Source organism: Dendronephthya gigantea, unplaced genomic scaffold (assembly GCF_004324835.1).
Source record: "Dendronephthya gigantea isolate DGI-Jeju-01 unplaced genomic scaffold, DenGig_1.0 000045F, whole genome shotgun sequence".
Lineage (NCBI taxonomy): Eukaryota > Metazoa > Cnidaria > Anthozoa > Malacalcyonacea > Nephtheidae > Dendronephthya > Dendronephthya gigantea.
Window position 1 is genome coordinate 356,626 of NW_021163055.1, and position 20,613 is coordinate 377,238.

The 20,613-nt window shown below is 36.6% G+C and overlaps 1 protein-coding gene across 1 annotated transcript; it reads right to left on the reverse strand.

Annotated features, from left to right (window-relative positions):
* Positions 1–193: 193 nt before the first annotated feature.
* On the reverse strand, positions 194–2,847 carry LOC114527446 (probable serine/threonine-protein kinase kinX). The gene is made up of 3 exons (XM_028549096.1): positions 1,492–2,847; positions 1,257–1,364; positions 194–1,011 (listed from the first exon to the last, which is right to left on the reverse strand). The coding sequence occupies exons 1-3, from the start codon at positions 2,735–2,737 to the stop codon at positions 902–904; spliced, it is 1,464 nt and encodes a 487-aa protein (XP_028404897.1). The 5' UTR covers positions 2,738–2,847; the 3' UTR covers positions 194–901.
* Positions 2,848–20,613: the final 17,766 nt, after the last annotated feature.

The window sequence follows — 20,613 nt, forward strand, 5'->3', positions numbered from 1 at the left end:
TGGAAGTGTGTGAAAAGAGGGGCTCCTGACGGTGGGGGATGTGCCGGGAGTGGGGTTCCCAGTTCCGAGGGAGAGTGGGGTGTGCGTTTAAGGGAGATTTGCCTGACCAAGACAGACATTCAGATTCTGCCATAGGTACACCAGTTTTAAAAAAAATGCAATCATTTATTTAATTCAACAAGTTCTTTACAGCAGAATTGTATTTAGTATGGGTGCAATTGTTGTGTTCCTAAAGCGTCTGCGCCTAACCTTGTGCAATTTGCAAGCAGATGACCGTATATAAACCACAGAATGACATCACAACTTAGACCAGATATATTTGATTGAATCAGCTAAAATATTTTCAAAATTATACCCGCACATGTAGTCCACGTGCACAGCAGATTCTTTTCAAGACGAGCAAGGTCTTCTAGCTGCAAATAATCGAACTCGTACGTTTTTCGACAAGAACCGAACCGCAAAGAGTCTCCTTCTTGTCGCAGGCATATCATGGCTGCCCTCACTGACCCGTATATTAATTAGTTCATCTGGACAGAGTATCTGCGCAGTAACGACGAATTTAGGTCTCATGCACACGCGTAAAAACAAACACACAAAGTGCTAAATTAATGCGATTCTCTGAGACGTATATTCGTCATCTCTCATGTCGAGACATTTTGGCCTCGCGCACCTAGTCCAGTTAAAGTAATATACTATTGTAAACAGGTCAGTGACTGCTACCAAACTTTTAAAGATCAAGATTTGCCTGGGTACGGTTAAAATTCTCTTTATAAAAGGTCAAAATTTGTTTTTTGCACGCGTGTTGATTTTTCAACTTAAATACCTATAAGAATAGTTCGCGGTACTGCACCTAAGAAACGAAATTGTTTTTAACTGTTGCAGGCATAATTAACTTCGTAGTTCAACATTCTTCACAGCTTTTCATGCAATTCTCTCTCATCCATTCTGGATTGCTTTTACATTCTCCTGTACTCGCCCACTCTGGGCATTTTACATCATTGTCGCTGCATCCTAGGAGAAAGTATTGAAATATAAACTGAAATATTGGAGTACTCTTGGTTGAAAATGTGGTGGAATGAATCAATCAACCTGTATAGACTAAATTTTGTTCTTTTACTAAAAGAATATAGAACTTATTATCTTTACTTTTCACATCTTTCGTAACCATGCACTTTGTAGCTGTGGTATTGTACTTGCTAACTTGCCTGCATCAAAATTCACTCTAAAATGCTTACAGAAATCACATTGAAACTTACCACAAACGTCACAACTCTTCTTGCAATTCACTTCCATCCAGCCAGGATTTTTCTTACACTCTCCAACCTGAGCCCAAGCTTTGCAGTTTTTGTTCAAATCTTTGCAATCTAAATTTCAAAATAATAAAAACTGTGGAGAATATTGAAAGAATATGTATCATAGTTTTGAAATTTGAATCACTCTAAAGAACACTCTAAAGGTCTCCTATCATAAGATGACCCAATTTCACCCTACCTTTTCGTCCATAATCCCCTCTCAGTCCTCGTCGTATTTTTGCCGGACTCTGATCAATGGGTGGTCCTTCTGGCTCGTTAATCGGCTCGTATGGTTCTTCTTTCAGTTTCTTCTCTTCCGCAAATTTCTTCGCTTGCTCTAACAACTGCTTTTTCTTCATTTCAACTTTCTCAGCTTCTCTTGCTTCTTCCAATTCAGCCAAACTGTCACCAACATTGATAGTCTCTTCTTCCACAACTTCGCCACCATCCTCTACACCCATTTCACCCTTTTCCTCCCTCTGTTCCTCTTCATTCACTTGTTCAGAAACGTTCGGCTCCGTCTCTTCCAAATTCTCATCATTCATTCCTTCGTCACCCATTCCTCTTTCATTCGCAAACTCGTTTTCTTCTTCACCCGTTTCTTCGGTTACAGGCTCTGTCTTGCTTTCAGGTTCAGCCTCGTTTCCAGGCTCAGCCTCGTTTCCAGGCTCAGCCTCGTTTTCAGGCTCAGTCTCGTTTCCAGACTCCGCCTCATTTCCAGGCTCAGCCTTGTTTCCAGGCTCTTGCTCGACAGTTTCCTCGACGACAGGTTCCTCGACCGTTTCAACCTGTTCTTCTCTAACAGGTTCATCCATTTCCACAACCGGTTTGTCTTCTTCTTCAACTGGGATTTCCGGTTGGCCCTCAACCGGTTCATCGCTGCCAATCTGCTCATCCACGCTCTCCTCTTGTTTCGTCTCCTCGTTGGCAGCGCCGCTGTCCTTGCTAGCCGTGGTCTCGTCCATTTGCGATTCCTTTACTTCGGGGTTTTCGCTTGCGGCGTCTGACACAGCTTCACGAGCTTCGTTCTCTTCCTGAGATTCCTCATTTCGGGCAACATAATCATCCCTGGCTTCGCTACGCTCTGAATCCTCGTTTCTATCCTCGGTTTGTTTTGCTGACGTGTCTCTATCGTTCTTCAAAACACTCTCGTCTCCTCGCGATTCACTGCTTTGTTTACCAGCCGTCTTTCGTTTCGTATTTCCCTCGTTGTTCTCACTCTCCGAATGCTTCTTCTCTGAGTATTTCGACTTTGCATGGTCGTGCGAATCTGCCGAATCCATACCCCGAACCTTTGCGACAAACTCCTGACCAGCTTCAGTCTCAAACAAAACAACAGCGACCGCACAACAGCCAACTATTAACGCGATAGAGTAGAACACGATGCGACCCATACTGCTGGACGGTTTTCCCTTCTTTGTTGTTGTACGAGGCTTATTTTTCATCGGTAAAAGACGCGTCGCTTTAGCGAAGATGCGCTCACACAATGGACGAGTATTGTAAAAGGGACGCGTGAGAAGAAAGGGTTATTGAGTACGGATAAGTGTTATTAAATCCTGCTGTGATACAGGGCTAGACACGGGTCATATTTCATTAAGGCGTGAGTTAACACACGGCATTTGAGGACTTTGTATGAACGCACTATTTCAAGGCCATATATGCCTAATATTAGCGATTATACACTGATTTCGAACTCATAAATTTTGCTATGCCCATGCACTTGCCATTTGTGTAAAATGTTTAAACTCACCTGCGTATAAACAACATATAAACTACATGCGAATAATGAGTAATCTCTTCTGATATACAATACTATAGCTAGCCTGGACTGGACTGGACTGAATCAATGTGAGAGCTTTCAACATATTTTATTTAATAACGCCAGCAAGAGGTGGAATATCGCACTAGTGAAGACAATTTCCTTGTATCATACAAATCAAATCTTTGTTATTGAAGCATATTCACAACTAGCAAATATCGCTCACAAACTTAGCAAAGATTCGCCGTTGCAAATTATTGCAGGCCATGAATTGTATATGCATAAACCATAAAGTGCTTTTCAAAACAGGCACATCGATGAAAAAATATATGTCTCAGAATTAATGATGTCCAGCGATTTTTGCTGGTTTTTACAAATTTAATTATTTAGTGTTCCTGTATTAAATCATGTCTTTGTTTGAATATTTCCTACAGTGGGTGATATCGATCGATGCACAACGATATAATTGCAGGAAATAGTCACGCAAAGGTATAGCTACGTTCAGACCTGTATAATTTTAAAATATTTTCAGATAAAATACTATATAGGAACGAATGATTCTACAGTTAGTGTCGAAGGCCTGGTTAAGTGAGCGCTGACCTGGGGCTGGGATTAGATATAAATTTAATCGTTCATAAACATTTGAACAACGCTTAGATTTGCTGACAACTGCGTGATGTTCTGCACGCTTACTAGAGCATTTAATCTCTTTATGATGCAAGCAATAAATAAGATGCATGCAAGGCGTTTAATTAAACTCATATTTAATGTTCCTAAAACTATTTAAAATCTCACATTATAAAGAAACTTTTTATAATTCATATCAAGTCGCCCAATACAGGAACATTAACCCAAAAATAAATATATGTATTGGCTAAAAATGTATTGCCTAGTAATAAATATATCCTAATGTAATTTTTCCTAGTGTTTTTTGTTCTCAAAACATGCCTACGTAAAAACCCTTCCCATGGTGAGTGTCGTTTGGGTGTAATTGCAGGAAATTTCAACTCATACAACTGAAACGGTCTTAATCGGATACGTTGAACGAAGGTATAGCTACATTGTTATATTTTTTTCATCGAAATAGCAAAAGGAAGAAAGCTGTAAAACCCGTGGGGCAAATTTTAAATAGCGCTTTGGCAAAAGGCTTGAATATTCAACGAGGCGTTTCATTTCTATGTTTACGGCACGCAAAAAATCAGAGCAAAAGAAGAGCTCTGAAGATTAGAGTTTAGTGAATATCGTGACAGAAACGGCTACGGCCTGTGGTTTAATGCAGGGAATTTCAACTGGAAAGTATCTGAATCAGAAACTTTCTGTATAGTAAAAAGACATCGGAAGGGATTGTCACATGCAATAAAACTTCTCGCTGATAATTGATTTAAAAATACAATCCAAACATATTCATTTTAATTCCTAAACCAACCTGGTATTTCAAATTCAAACAGGTTCAAATTTCATGTCATGGGCATATAGGTAGAAATTGCAGCTTCGAAGCTTCTGATAATGATTGTCATGAAAGTCTATGATGTGTGGATTTCCTTCGTTTTTCGTTCTAGGCTATTATGCAATAGAACTTTTCCAAAAATAGATTCCTATTTCTCGATATAAAAACTATGATAATTTGCAGTCTATTTTTTGCACACACCGCCAGCACATTCAACAACTCGCGAGCTTTGACTGCATATTTCGTAATTCCTAGTTCCGCAGGAAACAATTCCCATGCAAGCTTGCAATTTACCAACGATACGCCCTAACGCCCTTTGACGAGTCAATGTTGTGCAAGCCAGGAACACACACACCATATTTCAAATACAGCATATTATTATAAAATGATTATAAATATTGGCCTATATATATAGCTACGGCATTAAGTGTATGGTATTTTTATTCTGCAAAAAAGTCAGAAATAACTTTTTCAAAGAGCTAAACGGTAGCAATAATAAGTATAGGATATTTTTCGGCATGTTAATTGTTAGGCGCTCTCTTGCTTAGAAATCTGACGCTTAAAAATAACGCTAAAATAGTTTTTTATCAGGATGTCTTCCATATTTGCAAGAATTAACATCAAAGACTATATTAGCTACTATAACTTTCTCTGTTATTTCCCATTTATAGCTGTGGATGTATCTCAATGCATGCATGGCTATCTTTATCGATCGTTTCGTAACATACACAATAGGAAAACTTTCATTCCAGTTCGTTCTGTTCCAAAAACATAACGCGCATTATAATAATTTGTTGGTAGAATGTTAATGGCAGCATGCAGATATTGACACTGTAATATGCACATGCAGTTCTAACGTAATTCACTGTTGAAAGCCGTCTTTTACAGGGATAAACGTTCGATCAACAAAGATTAAAGATTGCATGGGCGGAAAAGAGTTGTTTCATTGCCTTTGCTTGTCGTATACTAAATAGCAGTTGAATTTATACTTTATAGAGTTATCATGCATGCACAAAGAGTAATTGTGCTAATAACGTTTTCCCTACGAAACGTGCGTTTATATAAGTGTTTCAGATCTAATACAAATACATGGGGCGTGGTTTGAATTGATGAAAATTAACGGGCCTGTAATTCGTTAAATTCTAGAGTTTTGGCAACTGAAAATATCTTAAATTGCCGAAAATATATATATAAAAAACTGTAAATAAAAACTTTTAAGTCCACTGGATCCCAAGATGCTTTTATACGAACTGTTGTGGACGATTCAAATCTACTTCGTTCTACTACTTTCAAACCGTTGACTGACCTTTATCTAGAAATGCACTTTTATATACTTAAGAAGAGTATATATTTATACTTCAAATTCGTATAATCTTTAAAGCTTTTCTCTAAGCTTCTCTCAGGAAATTGTTACCACTTAAAGCTAATAAAGCCCTAATAAAATAGTTCGTTTATATGTTAACCTGAAACTGTCATCACATATCAAGGATCATGCATGCAGCTCATATAACGCGAATATATTTTAGGATGTGTGTGCGTGTTTTTCTTTCATGCATGTCGTCAACTATCGATCCGTTTATTAACAGCCAAAATCTACCGGTACTAGCATATTTGATTCAATTAATATTATACTTATGTTGGTTTGAAACCTCGAATCAAGTTTTTTGACGAAAAACGGATGGCTGAATTGCCTAATCCGAGAGATCTTTTTTATGACAATAATAGCCCTCAACCTATTTATAAATTCTTGAAATTAAAATTAAGCCCTAAACCTATTTATAAATTCTACATTTCTTCCCTTTTCACTGATGTTATACACGTGAGGCTTCACAAGCACCGGCTGCATGAAGGCAAGCTCTGAGCAAATTGTCGGTTGGCTGGTTTGGGAAGAAATATATATATATATATATATATATATATATATATATATATATATATATATATATATATATATATATATATATATATATATGCCCACTATAATTAGATAGCGTTGGCCAATGATATAATTTCCGTCTCTATTCAAACATTAAGAGGAGAACGTTTCATGGTCAATATATACCTGGAAATACACCTAATCGAGAAACTTATATATACATTTATTTAAATCGCGTTGCAAAATATTAAACACATATAAGGATTATAAACAAACAATTATATTTGACATCATGATATATGTGTAATCTCTTTTAAATCGTATACACAGCCATATAAAGATCAATATAGTGCCCACGAACTTGAAAATTTAATGGCTCGCGCACACTAAGTCATATGCGTGGGTTAATGGTTTCTGGATGCTGAAAGTGAAAGAACACGTTCTTTTCCCTGTTTCCAAGATTATTTCTTGTTGCACTGACATAACGAAGCATAAAAATGATCATTACAATGGATTTCGACATGTATGAAAAAGTTATGTAATGATATATGAACTATATAGTCGCTTTGCGCGCTTCAACTTCCTGAACACGAACACTGAACGCCGCAACTTTGTTGGCTTTGACGTTTGTGAGTTTAATTAAATTCACAAGGCATCCATATGACTTGCGTCAGTTTATATTAAGTTCCGCATGCATCAGTGTTTCAGTCTTACTGCCAAACAAAGATTGGTGTTGCTTTTAATTTGATGCAATATAGCTTTAGCGTCCACGTCTATAGTTAACTATATATTAGACCTATATCATAAGAGCAAGGTTGTATATAGCTATTAATATAACAATGACGTTTCGAGCGCTTTCAGATTGGAAGGATATGAATATAGTTACTGTAATATTGATCTTAATTTTTTGCCTTTGCAATGGGCAAATTAAGATAAAAATTAAATAACACGCTTACATCTCTCTTGAATGAGTCAAATTGAATATTATGCACTGAATATATAGTTTACATTTAGTTCGCTTGTTGAATAAAATGATAGACTTGCTTTCTACTTATATATCCACCCATGCAGTCTGTACTTTGTTCTAGAAAAAGTCAGTCTTTAGCAACAGTCAGGGTTGGCATGCAGTTGTTTACCATGCATAGAATGGCATGAACAATCAGAAATTACCTAAAAAGGGGAAAATCACTTCGCGACGTTTCAAGGGTTTTCGTCAAGAGAGTTCATAGACCGCCCGGGTCTCGAAACCTTGAGTAGTTTTTTGTCTATTACATAGACATTTGTAAACATACCTACAATATACTATGCTGACGTTTTCCGTTGCCGTTGGTGTTGTATACTTTATAATTATTTAGAGTGCATGTTATATATGTCATATATAGCTTATATATTATTATAGAGAATAGCGTAAGAATTAAATTCCAAGCCGCGTTAATATTGAGGAATATACTGTCTAGGCTTATATAGTTTGAATCTTAAGGCGCTTTCCTTTATACGGAAAAAACAGCCAGACCGGTCCTGTTGTATATTTCAGCCGGTACAGACAGATTACTGCATGGTAATTTAGAGTGTTTCAAGATCTCTGCATTCAAGTATATCGTTATTTACATCTGCCTAGCACAGGAAATGCAGTTTCACCGCCATTTTCTTAACGAAATACTCAATTTCAATTTAAAATATGACCGCGGTCTGATCATTTTGCCCCCTTAATGTAAAGCGCACTTAGATACAGGTTAGAACATGGATAATATATATTTTTATTCTAACTTTTATTAGTTGTTAGTGATTGTCCGATGGCACGTATTTCCGTCTATATCAGCGTACAAACAGAATTGTGAAAGGGCGTTTTAAAAAGACTTCATTTGCATCCCCAAACGGATATTCATCCTAAATATCGAATATGGCAACATTAGCGCCACAAGAAGGTTCGTTTTGTTAATTGCGATATGTATATAAAATGGCAACCAAGTTTGCTGAATAATTGTGGTTGTATATTTATATACGTCTATTGTTGACTGACATATTGTTGTCTCGCTAACCGTTTTTGGAAACGGCGTTTCGGTTATGTAACCAGCTTTATTTTTGCTCTCACGAATCCTGGATACCGGTGTCTTAAACCACAAGGCCCGGTAGCGACAATGACGGTTTCAAACTATATTTTATTATCAAAAGGAAATCGAGATGCTCAGAGCCAAAGCAAGATGTTTAGTTTCTGAGTAATTTCATTAAAAAAAAACACCTCACATGTCCCAGAATACTACATTTGCACCATGTTAAGCAAATCATTATGTACGTCGCATTTTGGTCGCGTCGAATGCAATTTAATTTTTCAAAGTTCAAACAATAGATAATGAGATCGTAAACCTTATTAAGCTTTATTGTCATCCCATATTATATCTATTGTTTGAATTGCATTCGTCGCGACCAAAATGCGACGTATAACCTATAGGCCTTGAAGCAAAGATCATGAATAAAATGCTATACGAGTATAGATTGTTGAATGAGGTGTTTTCATGAATTTTTTATTATAAAAGTTGCCTGCAATCTTTTATCATCGTGGATGTTTTGTTAGGAAGGACTTTTCAACGGAACTCGTGAACTGTATTTGATAAAAGAAGACAAATCTAGAATTTTCTTTCTACTTCAGTTCAATAGAACCAGTCGCAGCAGTTATCGCGAGTCTCGTAGTTTTCCGGAGCCATATTGCATGGTTCTTGCATGCTATAGAATGACCACATACATGGATGTAAACCGATTCACTCCTGTGCTTTTCTCTGAGTTCCCTCTCCGTAATATAGATCCTTATTAAAACCACGATAATTCTAGTTGTATGAAACATATATATGATATACTGCTTTGGATGGATGGCGAGAAATTTAACCGCGCGATAAAATAAACTGCAGCTATAGCAGTAGCTATATAAATAGTATTTTAATAAACTCATACAGTACTAGTTTTTTTAACTAAGCCTAAGGGTCGCGTTTCTGCCAGGAATTTCTCGGTTGTGCCGGATGAGGATTCAGTCCATGCAGCAAACTACCTTGAGATGTTTCGTTACGTGGATAAGTAAATATAGGTTAGAGCTCCGGTCTGAGGTGACAGCGCCTTCAAGCAACTTCGAATAAAATGTGGTAAAATGGCTAGCCATACCTAAAATAGACAAAACACTTCTCGATGTTTCGTTTTGAGCCAGTTTTTGGTGATTTTCACCGGTATTTATTTGCAGTATGCATTGTCATTCAGTTGGTTCGTAAAATCCCACGTCTTATACGTGATGGATTAGATAGAATATAGAGTTTATATACTGGTCGTGCCAAAAAAACTGACCTTCTCGTTAACTCTTAATTGAGGACAGATTTACTAACAGCTATAGTCCCGTATACCAAGAGCTAGGGTTAATGCTAAGTGCTGAAGCCTTTCTATGCTGATATATGATTATTTGATTACAATGACTTTGAAACATGGTAGCAAATACGATTATACATTTAGGGTTGCTTCATGCATATATAGATTAATTCTATAACAGTTCAAGAAATACTTAATTACTGCCACTGTCTATATACTTGACCTGCTCTAACATTCCTGCATGCACCAAATGATAGAATCAATATTTCACGACAATTGAAACTGTTTTGGGTTTTTTCTCCCATGCATTGCTGTAGATATATAATAACCGGTTCAGAACCTTAACCTATACAAAGCAACAATATCACATTGGCATAACAAACCTTGCGTGAGAGGTCAAGGAACTTAATCGCTATGATAATATAAAGACATTACTTAATATTTAAATATATATTTGGCTGTAGGATACTTGTGTCCTATGTCAATTTTGAAACCCACGCGATAATATCATTGCGTAAATTCGTTGCAAGAGATCGCTGCCATTTACTGAGCGTGGCTAAATCCGTGGGCGGCTCAGCTATCGTGGGCGACGGTCGTTTTAGATTTTGGCAAATCGAATGCATGTGTGTAACACGTCCAAATTTCATAATGAAATTGCTGTACTTGTCGACAGACATTTTAAATGGAAACTTCAAATATGCAGGAGTTTCGTTTTTAAATTTCTTGTGAAAAGTTTTCGGAATGGTTTTCAAAATGGTCGCTCGCGCGCGGAATAAAGAGATTTTGTTGAAGAAATGCATCCTTTTTACGTAGTACACTTCCGAATCACGGACACATCCCAATTCGATTTTCGATCGATTCGTTATAAAAGGCCTCGTGAAAACGACTGAGGCATAAGCATTCGTTCGCTAACTGAGCAACAGTCAGAAAAAATTGAAAAGACTCGTCACCAGAAAGTCTGCGGTAGATATAACTTTGAAAGTTTGTCTACATTTTGAAGAAATTTACAACTCCTTTTTCAAGTCATATTACATCGAGTAAACGACAATGTGTGATATTATAAAAATATTGGTGAGTGTTTCAAATTCATTTCTTATTATACTACATGAGGTCAATGTTGATATTGCATTGAGGTCAAAATTGTAACCTGTACTATATATTGCTATGACAAGGGAACGGCGTGTCAGCGTCTTCAAACAACTTCGCATCACATGTGGCAAAATTTGTACATTTTTCGTAATTTGTACATGCTGTGGATTTTCAATAAAGGTTACGAAAATCAGATTAAAAGGGAAGGGAAATGCAAGCTGTGCATGACCACGCCTTTTCCCGAATGGGCGCAGCCCAGCAATCTGAATTTCGTTGCAAGGTGTCTAAACTTATATCTTTAAAACATGCATGAGTTATATTTACTATACTATTCACCAGACCACCACGTTTGAGACATCTTTCTCAGGTAGTTCAGACACAAACCACGACAACTTATTGTAGAATACTACCTACACTGGACCACCACGTTTGAGATATCTTTCTCAGGTAGTTCTGACACAAACCACGACAGCTTATTGTAGAATACTCCCTACACTAGACCACCACGTTTGAGATATCTTTCTCAGGTAGTTCTGACACAAACCATGACAGCTTATTGTAGAATACTACCTACACTGGACCACCAGGTTTGAGATATCTTTCTCAGGTAGTTCAGACACAAATCACGACAGCTTCTTGTAAAATACATAGTTCACCAGTGACGTATCCTTGCATGAAAAGTCTGTAAAACGGATGCTATATACGTATATGCATGACCCAGAGACCAGGATGTGGGTTTCAATGGGTGCGATCCCGGACAAATTCAGTGCACGTGCGTTTTAAGACAATTACCTCACTGATCACGAGCATGAGTGGAGTGAATGGTAACTAGGTTGTTTTTGAAATCGATCTTGCTGTGAATTGTTATACTTAAGTAGAAACGTCAAGTGGCGTTACAAAACTTCTTAACATGCTAATGTCAACCGAATGCTCAGTGCCCTGTTTCAAATCAGCATATCGAAAATTCGCTATGGCTATACAGCCTTTTTTACAGCGAAACATTTTCCTTGAGTCGCGAATAGTTTAATCTACACGACCAAAGATCACTTTGAGCAATTCCTGGGAATATGTTTACGATATTTTATCAAACTTTTTGTTCGACAATAAATAAATTTAGGCTCTAGTTAGGCTCTGTTCTACAATAAATAAATAAATACTAGGTTCTGTGGTTTCATTGAGTAGATTTCTCAAAATGATAGTTTTCTAAAGCTATATCAATTTCCTTGCACAAAGGTAATTTAACGCCGAGGCGACGAGACTTGTCTGTTTGAATAGCTGGCCTTTGTCGCGTTCAGGAAGCGAGCTAGCTCCACTCGTTCTCGAGTTTGTTCCGCATTTTTTTAAAACACAATCTGATCCTAAATTAATCTAATGTCGTAATTGAGGCTAAATTTATTCGGCCCGTGCGCATAAAACCCGAGTTCGATCCGAGTCTAATTTAATTTGAATCGTTCGTTGTGAAGTAAGTGACGGGTTTAGGTGTATTGTGGTGCATAATTATGGATTTACTTGGTGTAACATTCACGGTAATTCGAACTGATCACTTTTAATTCAATTATAGAGCAATTAATATATGATACTATATGGCAATATGTATATACAGTTTCAACTTTGCTGTATATTTAGTTCATTAGCAGCTGCTTCTTAATTAAAAGATAATATTCTCTTTTAATTATAAACATTCTGTTTATAGCCTTGGTTGGCGATACTACAATTAATGAGACACTTAATTGCTGAAGCCATTAACCTATATTAGATAATCTAGTATAGGTCAGTGGCAGAAGCACATATGAGCACACTGCGTACCGGCAAAATGAAGAATTTACTCTGTTTTTCCATAGTGAAGAATTTAACGTTATAATTCCTTTTTTATAGGCTTTTATACTCTTCCTTTTTATCACCATCTACGTTGAAGGAAAGCCGTGTAATACAGGAGGTAGCCAAAGCAAACGAGGTAACATAACGTACTACAGGAAAAACTTTTTGTTCGTGAAAGATGGCCCGCCAAAGATTCCGAACAAAGCCTCTTCAGGTAACCCGCAATCGGACACCAGCGAATGCCGCTGGAAATGGGTAATGAACACAAACACGACCCGTAAGCCAATCAAGATCGCTGAAGCAAAATGTCTGAATTGCAAATCACCAAGTCAAGCGTTGAAGTGCAAGCCAGTCATGTATAGCCACCATGTTTTAGTTCAACGAGAAAACTGTCGCACAGGAGAGAAGGTTTGGACCTGGAGATTCGTGGAATTAGCCGTTGCGTTTGTCCCTGTGTAATGCAGAAATGGAATATTCTCCTGATGGTCATCATTTTTAAGTTCGTTAATTTTTTATTATTTTGAATAGGTAGAGTTAATAATCATAGGCCCTGTGATTCAGTGTATTAAAACCAGGCACTGACCTATAGGTCACTGCAATCAACTGAACCGTTTTGCAGAAATCACTCCTTTTAACTTAAAGTTGAAAGTTTTTAAAATTCATGAATTTCGTAACTTTTGGTCGATAGACATACTCCTAAATCGCACATAGGAAAATATGGTTGTTCGTCACAGCTATTACGTATTTGTATACAGGTCCAGCTATAAATTCAACAACGGTCAGTTGCCTCGTTTCTAAAACACTGTTCTCGTAGGGAATATGGAGAGATGTCTTGTTTTAAAGACTTGTTGTGTAACAACGTTAAGTAGACTATTAGTAATCCCCTCATTTTACGAGGGCGTGTGTAGGTTAAATTCACCAAAATATATCGAAGAACGGCCTTCAACCATATTTGAAAATACCACAATTTGAAAGTGCATTTCTGAGATTTGCATCAGTTCTAAGAGAATGAACCTCGTTTTTTCTGAGGTACTCGTTAAGACGGTATTCTTTTCGCAACAGGTGATCTAAATATGGGCGGTAAAAGGGTGTGAAATAAAATCCATTTCTCGGTTGAACTAAACTTCAAATGTCTTGAAGTTACCTTGCTTCAGTTTGAAATTTATGTCAGAGCTATATCGTTCTTATAATTGAATGAACGTAATCACAAAATATCTAGACGTTTTATGAAGAAAAAAAAGATAGAATGGATCAAAAACTACGTAATGGATTTCTCTTTCGACAACTCTTCTAATTTGACTAAAATATGAACGACAGATCACCTGTTATATGTGGTTGTTGGCAAATTCAAATTACTATTTAAGTTACGTGGGCAAACAGCTTATTAAATTTAAGTTTGTTTTCATTTTCGTGACATTTATACCTATTTATCAGTTAATTTCTGTGAAATTATTGAAAGTAATTTACAAACTTGTAAATCTTAGCGGTCGGTAAATTTGTTCAAGCATCGCGAATAGAACTTAGTTTTATCGCATGCATGAATTGAACAATTTTATTCCTGAGAGGATATATTTAAGCAAAGGTGTTTTTAATTATTTTTTTCTATAAATTGCATGGCTATTTAATATTTTTATCTTTCTATAATGCAGGCACATTATAGTATTACCATTTGAACTGAATAAAATACTTTTTTATTTGAATTATTCGAACTTTTGAATTTTTAAAACAATTTATCAACCGTCGCGCGTACAATTGTTTGGTGGTATAATAAGTTCAGAGAGAGGTCAGAGGTCTAGACTTGTTTGGCGGTAATATATTGTCGTTGAGAGTTGTCTAGACGTGGTGAACCTTCAACGTAAATAAAGATTGACTGCCATCTTTAATCCACTACCATACTGTTCTTGACAGCAAAGGGAGTACATGCAAGATTTGATTGAGGGAGAAGATATTATTGAAAGACAATATCTTTCATGTTAAATTTAGCGCAGTGGTTTTAAAAGAACGGCGCAATCCTATAGCTCGATTATAACCTTCTCATGCAACTGCTGCGCTGGTCGCTGTTCGCCGTTTATCCATGCATGGAAGTGAATTATTTTCAATGTTCAATTCTGTGCGGTTTTAAAGGACGAGGTAATTCAATATGAATTTTGATTCTATATGCCTTATATGCGCTCAATTTGAATGCCTTAACCTAACTACCATATATATGCTATTTACCATGCATGCAGGGCCAGTTGTATGAAAGCCGGATAGCGCTATCCACCGGATAGTGATTTTGCAACCTTTCTGAAAATGCTTCAAAAGCAATAAAATTTTAGCTTTGGAAGCAAAAATTATTGAAGGGGATTCTCAATTTATTGTCCTGAGCGCGGTCCTATAAACTTTGATAATACTCGCTTTTGGTTCTGTTTCCACTCGCAACAAACACAGTGTGAGTCAATTATATTTATATAACTTTTTATTCCTTAACTTTCCAATAACAGTAATTAACGTCTCTATAAGATTATGACCTTAAGAATATAATGTATCTTTAAACGTTTGACTTATCTCTGTCTAAGCTAGCACAACTCCACAAAGGTCAAAGCCTTGTCTTCAACTTCAACTCCTTTTGTTTAGTACCTCTGCTTTTATACAATATAATATTTAGGCACTGAGGCCTTACGAAGAATGCTATACGCATTTCTCTGCCCGTGGTTAGTTGCGCTCAGACATCATACGCTTGGCTATACACTAAAACTACAAGTCATTTCCCCTACGCAATACAGTGTCAGTGCGTTGTAGCACCTGCATGCATGCTAGCTATTGTTTGTGTTTGGCACCTTGTTACGTGTTTTTGGGATAAGGTATTTGCTTACTCATGCATGTAAGTTTGACCGAAGAGAATGCTGTATCATGGTTGTATTGATATATTATATAAATTGTTATAAGATGATATAGTGATTATACGTACGTAATATTAGGATTACTAAGGTTTAACCAAAGTTTCATCCAACAACGGGCGATTTTAGAGCGATTGAAAAATCCCATATCCGACTTTCATACAACCGGCTCCAAGGGTTGGTTGTATCAAGCCCGTTAAGTTAGCTTAAACGGCGAATAAATTAAAATTAAATAACACTCTTACATCTCTCTTGAATAGTCATTTTTTAAAATAGTCAGTGATTATATTTTTCCACACAAACATCTCACAGTACATCCACTTTGTAACATATAGAATTGCGTTGCATGTTCTTCAAGTTGAATATAAATACAATAGGATTGCTTCGTCCCTTTAAAAACCCTTACAGAATTCAACATGGAAAAGGAAAACTGTTGTCTTTCAGTTACAGCAACTTGCAACTCATGTCAATGCATATAAATTTAGAAATTGCAGCAGTTAAGTAACTAATTGCATGTATGAGAGTTTACTAAGTCTAAAATCTGTCGTCTAATCATGTTTTATTTAAGTTTTGCTAGACAGTAGCCAACGCATTACTTTAGCAAGTAAAACCCGTCATTTGATACCAGTTTTTGTCATTCCCTATTTGACGTTATGCTCGGTATCTTTAAAGGCTAATAAAGCCTCCAAATTTTTCAATAACAAAACTGTTGTATTGCAAAATTTTCTAAAATACATTAAACTTTTGATGTATTCAAAATTTGCAGCCATACATGGTATAGGCACTTTAAGGCTGTTTATATACCAATATTAATTAAAATTAGTATGACTGAGGTATTGATGACGGGTTTTAATTACTTGCTAAACGGTAACGCTTGTCTAGGAAAATTTAAATAAAACATGATTAGACGACAGATTTTAGACTTAGTAAACTCTCCGCAATTAGTTACCGAACTGTTGCAATTTCTAAAGTATAACTTGCATGTTAAGTATATTGCAACCATACTACTATATCTATCCATGCATATATATCTATATTCATATATCTATTCCAAAATGATACAACTCTATCTGGCAAGTTCAATAAAAAGGTTAAAGTAAAGTGCAGCGCATGCAAAAAAGAGGGGGATTTCCTGCAATAAAATATGCCTATTGTTTTATAACATATTCCTTGCCGTTATGTAACGGGGGCTTTCTATAAATATATTTTTATTCATGACAAATAACCTGGCTTTATATAACTATATATATATATATACATATATATATCGCCAGAAAATAGACAACGCTTATCATTCCCGCCTGATAACTGGAAGACATATTTGGACGATATATTTCAATATATTCAACGTACAGAGATGCGGTTGCTAATTGTGAATTATTTAAAGGTATTTGTATATTTCTTAGCAATTATTCGCACTTTCTGTTTAGTTAATTGCATAATACATTGTGTATAGAAGGATTAATAGCACACTTTAGGCCCCGTTTACAATACAATTAATACACTCAATTTATTGGCACGGCACGGCTAAAATTGGTAGCCGTACTCAATTTTATTAGTGTTCAGGCTACCAAAACAAATGAAATGGGCACGGATGCCCATTTTAGCCGCGCCGTGCCAAAAAATTGAGTAGTGAGTTTGGGAAATGCAACGGCAAAATATATTACCAAATATTGTGGTATTCAAAAAAAAAATACGGGTAGTATTGACTTGATTTACCTCTTCAAGTTTCCTCTTTCTCTGAAACAGTAATTAACTATATAACCAAGGAGCAGCGTGGCAGCGTCTTCAAACAACTTAGCATCAAATGTGGTATAACAACTGCCTAAATAGACAAAACACTTCTCGACGTTTCGACCTAAGCGCCTCTCGACGTTTCGACCTAAGGGCCAACTCTCCTGACGAAGGCTCTCAGGTCGAAACGTCGAGAAGTGTTTTGTCTATTTAGGCAGTTGTTGTACCTCATTTGATGCTAAGTTATTAACTATTATAAATATGGTCGATCAGCAAAACTGCTTCTAACACTTCAAACAACATCGAACACATCAACTGTTGCCGCGTTGTCATGCACCGTGAAATTGCCAAATTGGTGTAAGTCACGATGCCGTTTCAGCAACTATGCGGCAGTGTGCAACGTTAAAGGCCACGTAGCTTACATTTTCTTTCGTCTTAATAAAGGATCAATGCCATTGTTGACAAGGACGTTGCCGTTGTAATTCCAAAACTCACTAGTGTAGTGTAAACAGGGCTTTAATATGCAAATAATCAGGCCTTTAACAGTTTAATAACGGTGTTTACGGATGTGTAATGTAAACATTTAAATTTCTGCTGTCAGCAGAATAATCACAATATTCTAAATGCAGTTTTGACCCTAGGGGATGAATGTGGGTCAAACAAATGTTTGTGGGGGGGGAGGTATTACTTTCGTGACATGCGATTTTTGACCTGCGATTTTTCCATAGCCAAGAATTCATGGACTTAATATTTCCTCTCTTATAGGCTTGTGTACTTTTCCATTTCGTCTCCATCTACGTTGAAGGAAAGCCGTGTAATGCAAGTAGTAGCCACGACAAACGTGATAACTTGAAGTACTCTAGGAATAACTTTTTGTTCGTGAAAGACCGCGCGGCAAAGTTACCGAACAAACCCTCAGGAGTTAGCAAGCAATCGGAAACCAGCGAATGCCCTTGGGAATGGGTAACGAACAGCAACATGACCCGTAAACCAATCAGTATTGCCGTAGCGAATTGTTTGAAATGCAAAAAAGGGAACTGCAAGCCTGTTATGTATAACCACAATGTTTTAGTTCAGCGAGATAAAGTTAACCATCGCATCGGAGTGAAGGTCTGGATCTGGAAACTGGTGGAATTACCTGTTGCATTTGTCCCTATCTAACGAAGAAATGGAATATTCTCCTGTTTAATAAGTTCGTTGATTTTTTAATCACGCCTGGTCGCCTGCTCCAGCTGAAACTTGGATTTACTTGCGCTAGACTTCACCTCACTCAATTCAATTCATAGATTTATTTATTTTCATTATTTTATTCACTTGGATTCATTAAGTTAAACAAAAATGGCAATGTCACCGTAAGTCACAGTGTCACTGTAGTTAGGAATTAACTATTCTTTCATTACAACTAGCCCAGAAAAATCTGAAACATGCAAAACGAAGGTCAGGCGAATTTTAGAAGAAGTTAGGACATATATTAAGAAACTAATTATTGTGCATGTAAAAAATATAGGTCTTATTATATTTTATATTAAACAAATTGAAGTAGATTAATTAAACGAATTTGACCACAAAAATTTGCAGTGTTGATCTTTATTTATTTTTTTATTTATAAAATGTTTAAAACCTGATTTGGTATTGTTTTTACCTCAACTACTTCACCACGTGGCCATTCGAGGGATTCAGTTACGGGCCTGTTTACATGACGTCCTTGTATCGCCGCTAGCTTGGTTAACTCCAGCAATTATTGGAAATTACGAAATGTTTGTTTCTGATTAAAGGTTGCATGCTATATGAACCAAAGTCACCTCTGAATGTTATACCATGATAAAGCACAGATCAGTCATATCTGTATTCTACGCGGATCAAAAATTAGCGCGCGTTTAAGCTAAATTGATATCATTCGCAACGTTCTCGTCTAAAGGAAAAGCCTCGCTAGACTGAGATATATGATTTTACTACGCCATCCTTCCTTGGAAGTTGGAATCCTTGCTTAGTACTGACGCGGCTTATGCAAATAAAAACCTATTTGATAAGGTGACCTTAACCCCTAGGGAACCCATAGCGCGCATATAAATGCATCCTATATAAAATACATTAACTAGGGTTACCCCGGCGACCTCCAGGTAAACAGGCCCTAAAGGGTATATATATATCATCCGTGAGCTCGGTTTCACTAGAAATATAAAGTGAAACACAGAATTGAATATTCCAAAGAATTGACTTTCTGATTTTCAATGTATTATAGAACCAGGATATGATTACCAATAAAATTTGCGCTTATTCCAAGTTCTTTATCACGTGCACGTGGGCCTTCCCCTGAAATTCTCAGGAATTCCCTGTTAGGAATTTGAATCTTTCCAAAGATATGATCTATTCGGGGAAATACCTATGATACAGGAATCAAGACTACGCGAAGCCTGTTCGACGGAGTTGTTCGTTGTATCCATATAACCTTGCATTTCTTTGTATAACTGGATTTGACTGATTGTCGGTAAATAAATTGATGCGTTAAGGTGAATCAACTCTGACTAAACTAAGAAGGGACAAATGCTGTCTGCCTGTGAAACAATGTGCACTTTCGTCCATAGCTGCGAGTTCAGCGATTAACGATTAACTTTAGACAGTTGCTGCTACATGCTGTATAGGTAGTTCTGTCGAGCTAGTCATTTCTCAGTTACCCATCTCATGATTAGCTAGTTTAGTCACTTTACTGAACTTTCCTGCCAACCACATCATCGTTAATTCTAAAAAACTCAAAGCCACATTTCCAAAGGTCGTTTCCCAGTTATGTTCTATCATGATGTCATGATGTGTTAACTTTAGTCAGCTCACAACGTATCATCAATTCGTATATACAATTAAATGTATTAGTTATAATTATTTGTAGTCAATATTCTTTTGAAATTGGCAACACTGATTAATTTTCCGCGGAAACAAATGAAGTAAAGACTAAAGAAGCATCATATACTTTTTTAGATTAACTTGATGAGGAAGATTAACGACATTCCTTAAGGAATGAGGAAGTCGAAACTGACAAATTGATTTCATTGCAATTTCGTTTTGAATAAAGACGGCAGCTTTACAAGCTTAATTTTGAATAAAAGAGAAAATACTTGCTAATTCTCCGCTAGCCGTTGTGTAGTAAACATTGATAACATTTTCACAAGTGTACTCAGTACTCGTACAACTCTATAATCAGTACTGCCAGACGCACCAAGACTGTCCTTACATGAATTATACTGGTAACCACCCTCCAATGCAAGCGGAAATAGTTGTGCAGGAACTGATAGTTATTGATATTATATACTCTGATTAGTAGGTCTTCCTAGAAGTTGGAACTTGTGGCGGTCTTAATTAACTGACTGTATGGGTGATGC

Bases quoted from the DNA above. Each gene is read 5' to 3' on its own strand.
- LOC114527446 (XM_028549096.1), bottom strand. From the start codon at position 2,737: ATGAAAAATAAGCCTCGTACAACAACAAAGAAGGGAAAACCGTCCAGC. The intron at 1,365-1,491 runs GTAGGGTGAAAT...TTTGAAATTTAG, and splicing joins AGGGGATTATGGACGAAAAG to ATTGCAAAGATTTGAACAAA. The intron at 1,012-1,256 runs GTAAGTTTCAAT...ACTTTCTCCTAG, and splicing joins GAAGAGTTGTGACGTTTGTG to GATGCAGCGACAATGATGTA.